Below are 11,710 nucleotides of genomic sequence, written 5' to 3' on the forward strand. Positions count from 1 at the left end.
ATGGCGGGACTAGCAATAAAAACCTTTAAAAAAATTCTGAAACAGCAAAAGAAAGCATTACGAATTATCTTTAATATAAAAAATAGAAAATCCACAAAACCATATTTTTCCAAATTAGGAATCATGACGGTTTATGACCTATATATATTTGAAACCATTTTACATGTAAAAAAATTAAACACACAAAAATACAGTAAAAAATCACATACATACAACTTGAGAAATAACAGATATGTAGAACCGCATAAATTACAGATTTTTGAAAATAAAACAACTTTTATTGGTACTAATTTTCTTTATAATCTACCGAAGAATATTCTTTGTGAAGAAAAATATATCAGTTTCAAAACCCGCCTTAAAGAATACCTATTGACTCATCCTATCTTTTCAAGTAAAGATTTTTTTAATTCAAGGAATGTAAAATAAAAAAAAGAATTATTAGTGTCATTGTCATACAACAACATAAAAAAGTTTTATTTGTAACCATCATATTTTAATTAAGGACATTAGTTATAAGAATTGTGACTCTATTCAATGTATTCATGTAAATACAAAAAAAATGAATAAAGAAAAAAAAAACATATGTTTTAAAATAAATAAATAATTACAGGTGGTGGTATGTCAGGTGGCAGGTGGCTAAGTAGTTGGCTATGGTAAAAGTTTGTGCCTTGAGAATGGCTTTTGGAACCTTCCATCTTTGTGTCTTCAACCTTAAAAAATACAATTAAGCTTGTGTGTTGTCTTAATCAAAAATCCAAGCGGTAAAAGTACTCACACTTTAAAATAGAACCATAGGTCGATGGTTTGATCCTGAGCTGAATAAATTATGGTTAATATGGCATTTTGTTTATATCAAATAATTATTCTATCTTATTATATGGTAACAAGACCAAGGCCTTCCCTTATCGTTAACAAAAAATTAAAAAAAAACAAATTTCAAAGATAAACAACAAAAAGGTTTTGCTCTAGGTGCAAAATATACCATCACAAGTATTCCCTTACTACCTGATGATGCTGAAAATGAGATAAACACCAAAACATTAATAAAGTTAATTTTAATTTGAAAACACATTACAGAAAATTGTTCATCTCTTAAAAATGTACGGACAAAAACTGACAAACAGTTACAGTTGTCTTTTAGTTGTTATACATAGTTTGCTTCATGATGTCTTCATTGAGAATAATAAAGCAAAACTCGGAGCACAAGGCAAGAACATCTTAATGTGAATAAAAACTTGAGAAATTACAAGGTTATTAAAAGCACGTAGCTGTACGAATATTCATTTAATTTTTTAAGCCTTATAAATAGAAAAGATAGTAAACAAATCTTAAAACAGCACTTTAAAGTTTAGCCTGTGAAGTCGCAACACCACTAGCGCCAGGTTCATCTTTGATGAGAGGTGCGACGGATTCTAGAGCCTGCAAACAAAATCAAATAGCTTAAGAGGATATTTAAGCAATTATTTCTGTACATATCAAATTGAAAAAGACTAGCCCTATATGTCATGCAGTTACTAATTTTACTAAAGGGAAGTAAAAGGCTTGAAATTTAATCGGTGCAGTTAACAACGGAAACTCTAGAGTCCGTCCGAGAGATGATCGGCCTCCTCACACTTAACATCTTGGACGGTGTTGTATGAATTACATATAGACTATCATATATAATATATTTTTTATTTTGATTCTTTCTTAACATTGATTGATCCCAACGTGGTTTATCCACTAGTGGTTTGTCAGAAATCTACTATAGTTATACGTTAAAATGTAAACAAAGATAAATCTTGAGAACGCTCAAGTCACAAAGACTAGGGCTTTTAACTAGGCATCTGTAAGCTGTGAGAAAAACGTTCTGAAATTGGCTCACTAGAAATGGGCTTATATTAGGGATTCTACTGTAGTACGGAACTGTTTTCTAATGTAGTCCGGAACGGGGTTCTACTGTAGTATGGAACGGGGTTCTACTTAGGGATGGACAAGACTAAATTTCAAGTTTGAGACGAGATTCTACTTTCTCATCATAAGTCGAGACGAGATTACGGATCTCATTACTATCGGAAATAATTTGTTTGCCCAGTTTTAAAATAGTTAATAGATAACAATAATGTACTATTAAAGCAACAGCTAAAGTGCAATAACTAATTAGGTCGATACAAAAAGAGTGAACAAAGCCTTACAGGAACTTAAATAGTTATAAAAAACTTAAATAATAAAAAAATAAAATGGAAATAAGACATCTTTAATGTAAAAGAAAAAGTACAACACAACTAACTTTCACACAACAAAAACCGTCTATAAGAGATGAAAGAATTGTAGTACAGCATTAAAACATCTTTTATCTGGTATTCATTTATCTGCAATTCTGGTGTACCCACAAAGGTTCTGCTTTAATCTAAATAAAAACTATACTTAAAGCTAAAATTTACATGCCCAAAGGATAAATTACATAAGAACGTCTTCACAAAGGAAACCCAACAACGCGCTCCTGTATTACGGGTATTGAATAGACTTTCTGAAGCGTTTTTCTTTTCTCGTCTCGAAAAATCTTGGAGCAAAGTTGAATCCCATTCAAACGAGATTTTTTTAACCTCGCAAATTTCTAGAAAATTCGCGAACCCATCCATCCTTAGTTCTACTGTAGGGCTAAAGAAACAACCAGCCAGTAGTTTACAAGTTTACTACGATTCTGACCTGTTCAACTTCCTCCTTCGTAAACATGTGGAACAATTTGTCGGGCGTAACGGTCACAACTTCTACATTGGTTGAGTTGAGTTTCTCCTCCATCACTTGTTTGAGAATAGTCAGCACCGAGTTGATCGCCTCCTTCAGAGTCATGGACTGCAAAATGATAAACAAAACTTTTAATTTAAATGTAGGCTATGCCTAAAAAATTTATTTCCACAAGCAAAAACCAAGACTGGGACATACAAGATAAATCTCAATTGAAATTTTTTCTTCAATTACCAATAATTTATTTTTGTAAAAAAGTACAACCGACTTCAAACGCTCTAAAAAGAATGAAATAATTTCAATAAAGTAAACTTTTGTATTAGGCAAGCTCACGTATTTAAGTCGGCGCGGCTCTATGATGATTTTTGATACAAAATTGAAAGAGGGTGTCCATATTGCAGGTGACTATCTATAACTAAAGGTGTTAATCTGCATGTCTTTTTCATAGTTATGCGTTAAGTGTTATTCTATTACCGTAATCAGAGATCGGCATTATAGTGGTATTAACGAGTATCTTTAAAAAAAATATAACGCATTTTAATGTTTCTAACTTGGAAAATTAACAAAGGATCACATTTCTGGTTGTACCTATTCAAAATTGTAGTGATTTGAAATTGTGTAGGCCTATCATAAATCAGTTTTTTTCAGTTTGAAACCTTAAGAGTGTATCAGTGTATCCTAATACAGTAGAACCCCTCATATTCGGCCTTGGTTTTACTGGTCCTCTGTTTATCCGGCCCTTTCCAGGAAGCCAATATCAAAATTTTGTTTCCCACAGCTTACAGACGTTTAGATGCAGTCTTTGTGACTGCTCAAGTCATACAATAAATTATTCTCATTATTTATCTGTTTGTTTATACATTTATTTGCTGAGTCACTATACTCAGTTGAGCTAGTAGGCCTAACCTCTGATCAGTTGGTTGATTATTTCCAAAGTGGGGTTAGTACAGTACAGTACGAGTACATTAATTTTTGTATTTCACAAAATGGTTAAGAATGTTGAGTAGAAATGCATGTACCATTTAAGTCCTAATGATCTTTAAGTACAATTTATTGTCATTTTTACCTCCATTTAATAGGTTTTGTTACCTGGAATCATAATATTTGTACATTCATTACTTAATGACTTTTTCCTACAGTCACCCGACAAAATTGGCTTCCTTGTACTGTTTATAGTACAGAAAGCTGCTAATTGCTGCATATTTATACTTTGCCGTACGGTTTATACTTTGCCGCACATCAGGATTCCAACGAAACAACACAAAACAGCGTGGTTCTATTATGCACGTAATCCGTGTACGCTTGGAAATAGGTTGGCAACACTTAAAGATAATAATACTATGAGCAGCTGATTGACTATTATAACTACGATTTAACCTGTCATTTCGTGTTTATAGTTTCGATATTTCTGAACTTTCTGGACTTTTCTTTTAAACGTTTTTAAAACATTCCTACGATCTTAATAAACAAGAAAATACCTTTAAAGCATTTTTTTAGGCGCGGAAACCACTTCAAATTACAAAAACATACGGAACTATATTCTCAAAACGCGGAGCACATTTCTTGCCGAGGAAAAATAGCGGAGTGATACGGACCGCGGGTACTACTTTCTCTAAGGCACCAATTGTGTTGCCAGCTGAACCTAAAAACGTGTCGTATAGTGTTTGAAAGACTAATTATTTATATGCTTTATAGTGACTGTAGGAAAAATATAATGTGTAACACGAGTGAAAAAGGCCTTTGCTGCACTCGAGATCATTCCGCACGAGCCGCATTGCTCTCGTGTGCAGTAAAGTGCCACTTTCACCACTAGTTACACAAATAACTATAACCTACAAATTTTTTTCTTTTTATAAATATGTTTATTTTTCTAAAAATGATCCCAGAACTGAATTAAATTATACTTTTGATTGCATATATTGATTACCTATTATTATTAGGTATGAATTATCATTTTCATAGTAGGTTGGTTTAACCGGCCAAATCGTTATCCAGTCAGGGGCTTGGTCCCGTGGTGGCCGGACATGAGGGGTTCTACTGTAGTTCATTTTACTACCAACTAATATAACAATACTTGAATTGTAAATATTGGTTCATAAACAGCTTTCAATATTTATAAGGTTGTGAATCTCCCAGACTACCATAACTGGGTTATTTGAATTAACGCACCTAGGTGGCGTCCCCATCTCAATTATTGATATTTGATAGGCCTACCTCACCGCGCAGCAATGAGAACGAATTAAAATATCCTTATTAGCAGATTTCCCATAAACTATTGGACCATGGGAACAGGGGTTTATGGAATAAAAATTGAGTTTTCCAATTTTTTCCCTTAAATTCATAAAGTTTTGCAATTTCTATCAAAATCATTTTACAGAGCTTGAAAAAGATAGGCCAAAGTTTAAGTTCATTGAAGCGATGTCATGCACTTCATGGTTAAAGAGAAAATTCCAAAAAACTGTAAGTTTAAAATTCTTATATTAATCTTATGCAAAATAAGCTAACAAGTTTTTGTTTGCTTGTTTATGAACATATTTTGATCAATTTTAAAAGTTCATTTATTTTATTCAGACTTTTCAAAGTTCTATAGAAACAATCTATTATCTGTATTACCTTCCAGTAGCAAACCTAAATACTTGTTAATCTAATGTTTTTAAACAGGCAATAAATCTGACATAAAGAGATATTTTAATAAAAATATAATCAGGCAAATGGAAATTCTCTTAGTCTGCAAGTTTGCTGCTTGGGGTATTTTCATTGACTTGAGGAACAAATACACCAATGTTTCCGGGGATATTGACATTTCCGTGTTACCTTGTGATAGACCTCTTGTAGACTCTGTTGGGCGCCCTCACTGCCTGAGCCGATGGCTTTGGCGTCAAACTGAACAAACGTACCGGAGGGGTCCATGTGAAACAGCTGAGGTCCTTTCTCGTCTATACCAGCAAACAGCATAGCCACACCAAACGGCCGACTCTGAAATGTCAGGTTTGATAATCTTATCTTACTAATATTATAAATGTGACAGTTTGTGTGTTTGTTTGTTTGTTTGTTTGTTTGTTTGTTTGTTTGTTTGAAGTTCAATCACACATAAACCACTGGACGTATTGGGCTGAAATTTGGCATGATGATAGCTCACATTCCCGATTAACATATAGGCATATTCTTATCTCAAAAATCCTTTCGGGCTCTGCCCCAGTGGCTCTGTAGTTCTCCATGTAAACCTTATGAGTATTCATAGTCAGCTGTTTTAACTAAAAAAGTTGGTTCTATGATATACAAAACCATTAAAAGTTTTAAGATTTACCAACAGGGTGCAGCACTATAATTTTTTTGCATTTATGTAAACAGCTAATTTGAACTATGCAGCAACAAAAAAAACTGTGATACGCAATGAGAACTGCCAAAGTAGGATTGTTTATGTTTTTAATGTCATGAATAATTTGTGATTTTTTGTGAATTCGTAATAACTTATTTTTATTTATTGTTTAGGTGAAGTGGTAGAACAATATGGCTATGGTAGATGTGTAATACCATTAGTATACCGTCAATTTAAAGAAGCAAATTTTATCAAACTTTGTCCTTCCCCATTGCAAACGCAAAGCTTGAGTATAACTGCAATAAGCATTTTAAACTTATATGCCAACCCCGTATGAAGGACGGGTACTCTGATAGTTGATAATAGTGCACATAACACAGCAATAAGTTTGAAAGTCTTTCAATCCAAAAAAACTCAGAATTCATTAATATATATGTTTTCAACCCATTGATAACGACTCACAAGTGTAGCCTATCACCGCATTTCGCAACGAGACAGTCGCACTACTAACCAACGCTTTTGTTTTAGTTAAAAATAAACATACAAAAAATACATTTATGATAAGTCAAAAAAGGACATAACTTTAAATATATATATGCAGATAGTAGATATTAGACCTAACATAGTACTTCTAACAATACATAAATTTGACAGTATTGGTCTACTGTCCTTATCACTGATTTGAGACCTATATATTACCATGTAGATTACAATAAGAGTTACTTTACTTAGGAAAATTAGCTAAAAAGACCAACGCTCACCATGGCAGCACCGTCTTCGTCGGAATCACCAAACTGTATGGCCAGGTTGGAAACGGCCTGTGCGACCGACTCCACACCCATCCTCTCATCATAGACGAACCAGTGGTTCTGACACTCGACTCTGGCTCTGTCCACCAGTGTCCTGGAGTCAGCGATAAGGCCACTAACAGCACAAGCTGGACAAAAACATTTAGATAAGGGCAGGACACATAAATAGCATCAAGGTGCTATTAACTGGATAGTGAAGTCAATAAGTGATACCCATGAGCCCACCCATGAACAATGCACTATCCGTCAGCAACAAACTCACGGATAAAGTAATAGCATTTTTAACACTAGCAGTTTTCAATGTTTCTCATAAAGGGTGTTTCCTAATTGTCGGGACATGTTTTGTGGACTTGTTCCTTCGGCTCAGAAAAGATAAAATGCCATACAAGTATCTAGGTCTGAAATGTCTGTTTGTGATAAAAAAAAATATATTTGATATCTTGGCATTTTTCAAGATATCAATTTTTAAATTGGTACAAAGGTGTAGTTTAGAAGTTAAATAGAGCTTAAAAAATGTTGTCCCAATATCTCAAGCCCTTTCATTATGGCGGCCATTTAAACTCTTTAATGCCAAATTTCATTAGGTTTTTATCATCAAAAAGATAAATCTAAAGGTAAATCCAAATCAAATGAGACCTTGTTTGTTTAAATCGGATGACAAATAAACAACGTCACATTTGATTTGGATTTAAATTCCCTATCTTTTTGATGATCAAAAAAGATTTCTTAATATTTACAGTTTTCATGAAATTTGGCATTAAAGATTTGAAATGGCCGCCAAATTGAAATGGCTTTAGATATTGGAACGAAACTAAAATCGCAAACAGACCGACAGACAGAAATCTAGACATTTTAGACCCATGCTTATGGCATATTATGTTTGTCTTAGTCCAAGGAACACTCACACTCACTCACTCCCATGGCCATTTATGCCCAAGGCGCGATTTGGCCGCACCAACCACTGATCTCAATCTCTCTCTATCTTCTGCCTCTTCCACTGCTGCCTCCACTTCTCTGATGAGACACTATCCCACCATTCCTTCCTAATTCCTATGTTGCTGCTTTTAATAACCTGTCCAAGGAACCAGTCCACAAAATATATCTAGAAAATTTGGAAACACCCTGTATATAATAACAGGGTTTGACTAAATTTTCAGATGGTTTGGTAATACATTGAAAATCCAGATTCTTTTACAATATTAACTATATTTTTAAGGAAGTAGGATACTACCAGTATCTAAAGATTTGGTTTGCAAAGAATATGGGCAAAATCTAGAGCATGTAAAAGTTAAAAGTAGAAAAGCTATTTTTTAAGAGAGTAATCAAGGATGTGAGTAGACTATGCAATCCAACCCTGGGGTAGTGTTAAGTCATCTGATGTTTTTACTATACACTGTAGGTACACATGTTGCTAAATTAATTAGAAAACAGTGTTTGAACCAAAATGTTAATTCATCTCTCTTTTAGACCTTTGTCAATTTTAAAAAGGTTGTTTACTCAAATAGTGTGTGCTGGCCCTTTATAAGGTAATTTCAATAATCCAGACAATTTTATAAACTGGATCGGGTTAGGTCTCAATCAATCCGGATTATTGACGTTTTACTGTAGGCCTACTTATGGATTTCTATAGGCCAAAGTGATTCTTGGAATACTACTAAAGAGAGATATGATCTTACCAATATGCTTGTCGACTTCAACAATTTTTTCTATCGTAGTTAGTTCTAAGAGTGGCGATGTTATTCTCTTCTCCACGGCTAGAACAACTCCTTCTGAAGTACAAATGCCAAGAGCTGTCGACCCCAATTTTATAGCTTCAATAGCATATTCAACCTAGATATTAGAAAATTGGTTTTTAGAAGGATCTGCTGTGATTGAAGTTTTACCAGATTATTCATGCACAAAAAACATGATTTAAAACTTGCATTTGAATACATGATTGATGTGATTATTTGCTGAGTTTTTTCATTAAGTTTTTGATTGAAATAAGTATCTGTTAAAGACAGTGTCTTCTGCAATTCTTTGGAAATGGAAGGAACTGCCTGAATATAGGTCTAGTGAGATTGAACTAAAAGGTTTAAGGTAACGTAAGGGAAAAGGAGCCATAGTCCGGCATAACAATAACAGTAGCATAAACTTAGGTAGCTGAATGATTATAGTAGGTACTCGCCTAACAATCAAAAGGTAGCCGGATCGATCCTGAGAAAAAATACCCCTGCCGCAGCAAACCTGCTGACTAAGCGAATCTCCATTTGCCAGATTTGATTTTCAGTTAAATTTATTTGAATGATATTATTAGGTTTAAGGAGTACCTAGGTTTGCTGCTACAGGGAATGTCAAAAATGTGCTTTTAGCAAAATTAGTATAAAATATATACATAAAATAAATATAAGTTTGATTAAAATAAGTTACCTATCCAAAAACAATTTTTCAACTTTCAAGCCATTATCACAATTATAATGAAAAATTACTGACAAAAGGTATGGAGTGATTTAGCCTACATACTAACTGGTCTCCGTACACACCACAACTAGTCTAACTGTAAGACGTAGGCCTAATGAGTAGCAAAGGCCTATAATACCTATTCGAATGAAATTGGCCTATGCAATAAAGGTCTGATAATTAAGAGGGGACTCAAAACAAACAGGTTCTTTTAAAAAGTTACATCCACCATCAAGGGGCCAACTTAAAAATATACCATTCATCATTACCGGTACTGCCTTACCTGAAATAACCTTCCTTCAGGCGAAAAAGTGTTGACTCCACGGTCGTACTCTGAGCGTGTCAGAAACATCTGAAAACATTAAAACACATGATTGAAGACTATAATTTTACACAGTAACTACTAGAGCTTGATAGCATATTTCATTGGAAATGTCAATGAACCAGCCTGAGGTCTCTGGTTCAACTTCAAATTGATAGTGGATTCAGATGTTCGTTACTAGGTGTCACTACAATGACACATAAAAAAAAATAATAATAAGACAATTCCCAAGTCTCTACGACTAAGGTGAAGAGAACTAAGGTAAAAGGACTATCAATTAGGCCTAAGTTAACTTAATGCTATCTGACTAAAGGTTGTCAAAACAGTAACAAAACCTAGGTTTGTATTGTTCCCTTAAAAAAAAAAAAATATTAAAATGTCGTGGATAGGCCTTAATTCATTAGATAGCCTATAAAATAAAATTATGAAACCTAGGCCTGGCATTAGGCGTACCTTGACGTTTTACTTTCATGGGTGATTTTGATCAAATAGGCCTAATTTATTCCATGGACCTACCTAAAGACCATATTCCATAACTGATGCTGAGACTTATTTACACCTGACCACATTTTTAAAGGGCATTAACTTAAGTAAGCTTAAGCCTAAGACAGTAGCATAAGCCATCTTGAACATTCTTTAAAGGCCAAGTGAAATCACATCTGATTTTCTGAATCAGTTTGCATGGACCAACACAACGGCGTGTTAGCCTTAAATGATAAATGATAAATGATTTATTCAGCCATTCAGTATTTACAAATATACAATAGGCATTGTCAAAAAACAGCCAAAAATAAACAATACAGAAAGCTACAATAAACTAAAAACTATAAAATCAGCAAAAACCATGCAGGTTGCACAAGCAAGCAAAATAAATAAATATAGTAGCCTACATATACCTTTCAGATTCCTATTCTAAGGTACAATAAATGGGCCATGCTTCATAGCAACAAAAAATTCTTCTGTCTTATAAAAAGGGGGCCTTGTTGGTCATCTTACATTTTTAAGTGCAATGGTAACTAACTTTAAATACCATTTCAATTTTGAAAGCTGATTATGTTCATGCCTTCTCTGCTTAGTTTAAACCTTAATTTTTCAATAGTGTAGATGATCATGTTTATTTTGGTAAAATAAAAACAATAATAGTACCTCTTACTTGGATGGATAGAACAATAACAGTATAATATTTGGACAGAAAGAGGCTGGAATTATAAAATTCTTTCCCCTAAGGAAACTTCTAAACCTAACCTAAGTTAATGGTTTTGGCTAAATACTGTTGTTAATAATTTAATATAAAAGATGACAATACATAAACCTCAATAAATAATTTTAAAATGTTAGATACAATAAATATTTTACAAGATATTTACCTTGAGTTAATAAATAAAGTTGATTTACACAAAAATACTGAAAGTCATGCACACAGACCGCTATGCTTAAGATATCCAGAGACCTACAAACACAAAAACTATAATCAAAAAGGCTGATTCAGGCAACGGCTACCAAAATATAATCCAAGGGAGTATATTGTTTAATCCTAGGAGGTTTAATCTCTGTGTCGATCAGATGGGAATAATACAGTTTCGATCAAATTTCAATGGTCTCCACCCATTTAATCCATGCTAAAAAATTATGCAGGAGCCCCTCAAGCAGCAAGCATTACATTTTTAATCAACAATTTTTAGTTAGTTATCAATATGATCATGACACAAGAAATGTGCTGTGTACGGTGAAAAGGGACCTCTTGTCGGAGATGCAAAATTTTCAGTACGGCCGATATAAGTAATTAAGGTAGAAAATATCAAATTTCGAGGTTTTATCGACTGTTACACCTCATTTAACATAGAACATGACAGTATCGCGGTAAAATATCGAATTGAAGATGCATAAGGTCGAAATAAATCATTTTGTGAGTTTCTGCACACGGTCTGAGAAAAGGTACCTCTTGTCGCTCAATGTTATTTCACCTTAACTTCATGCAGCACGACACAGCCACCTTTGACAACAGGCCGCGGCCTGGAGTTAAAGGTGGCCACGAGTCATGCAGACGTTTTAACTTTTTTCTTATCTGAAATATTTAATTTATATCGAGTGCAA

The 11,710-nt window shown here is 33.7% G+C and overlaps 1 protein-coding gene across 1 annotated transcript; it reads right to left on the reverse strand.

The window, feature by feature from the left end:
* Window positions 1-1,269: 1,269 nt before the first annotated feature.
* LOC128996411 (proteasome subunit alpha type-5-like) lies at window positions 1,270-11,073 on the reverse strand. The gene is made up of 7 exons (XM_054421730.1): window positions 10,984-11,073; window positions 9,578-9,646; window positions 8,532-8,685; window positions 6,808-6,983; window positions 5,542-5,703; window positions 2,689-2,835; window positions 1,270-1,419 (listed from the first exon to the last, which is right to left on the reverse strand). The coding sequence occupies exons 2-7, from the start codon at window positions 9,644-9,646 to the stop codon at window positions 1,342-1,344; spliced, it is 786 nt and encodes a 261-aa protein (XP_054277705.1). The 5' UTR covers window positions 10,984-11,073; the 3' UTR covers window positions 1,270-1,341.
* Between the last annotated feature and the right edge of the window lie 637 nt (window positions 11,074-11,710).

The sequence above is a fragment of the Macrosteles quadrilineatus genome, unplaced genomic scaffold, assembly GCF_028750875.1.
Source record: "Macrosteles quadrilineatus isolate MER2022 unplaced genomic scaffold, UCM_ALF_1.0 Scaffold_6__1_contigs__length_79288215, whole genome shotgun sequence".
In the NCBI taxonomy this organism is placed as follows: domain Eukaryota; kingdom Metazoa; phylum Arthropoda; class Insecta; order Hemiptera; family Cicadellidae; genus Macrosteles; species Macrosteles quadrilineatus.

Excerpts from the sequence above, each read along its gene's own strand:
- LOC128996411 (XM_054421730.1), bottom strand. The coding sequence starts at position 9,646 with ATGTTTCTGACACGCTCAGAGTACGACCGTGGAGTCAACACTTTTTCG. Across the intron at positions 6,984-8,531 it reads TGAAGTCGACAAGCATATTG|CTTGTGCTGTTAGTGGCCTT; the intron begins GTAAGATCATAT and ends GTTTTTGTCCAG. Across the intron at positions 2,836-5,541 it reads TACAAGAGGTCTATCACAAG|TCCATGACTCTGAAGGAGGC; the intron begins GTAACACGGAAA and ends ATCATTTTGCAG.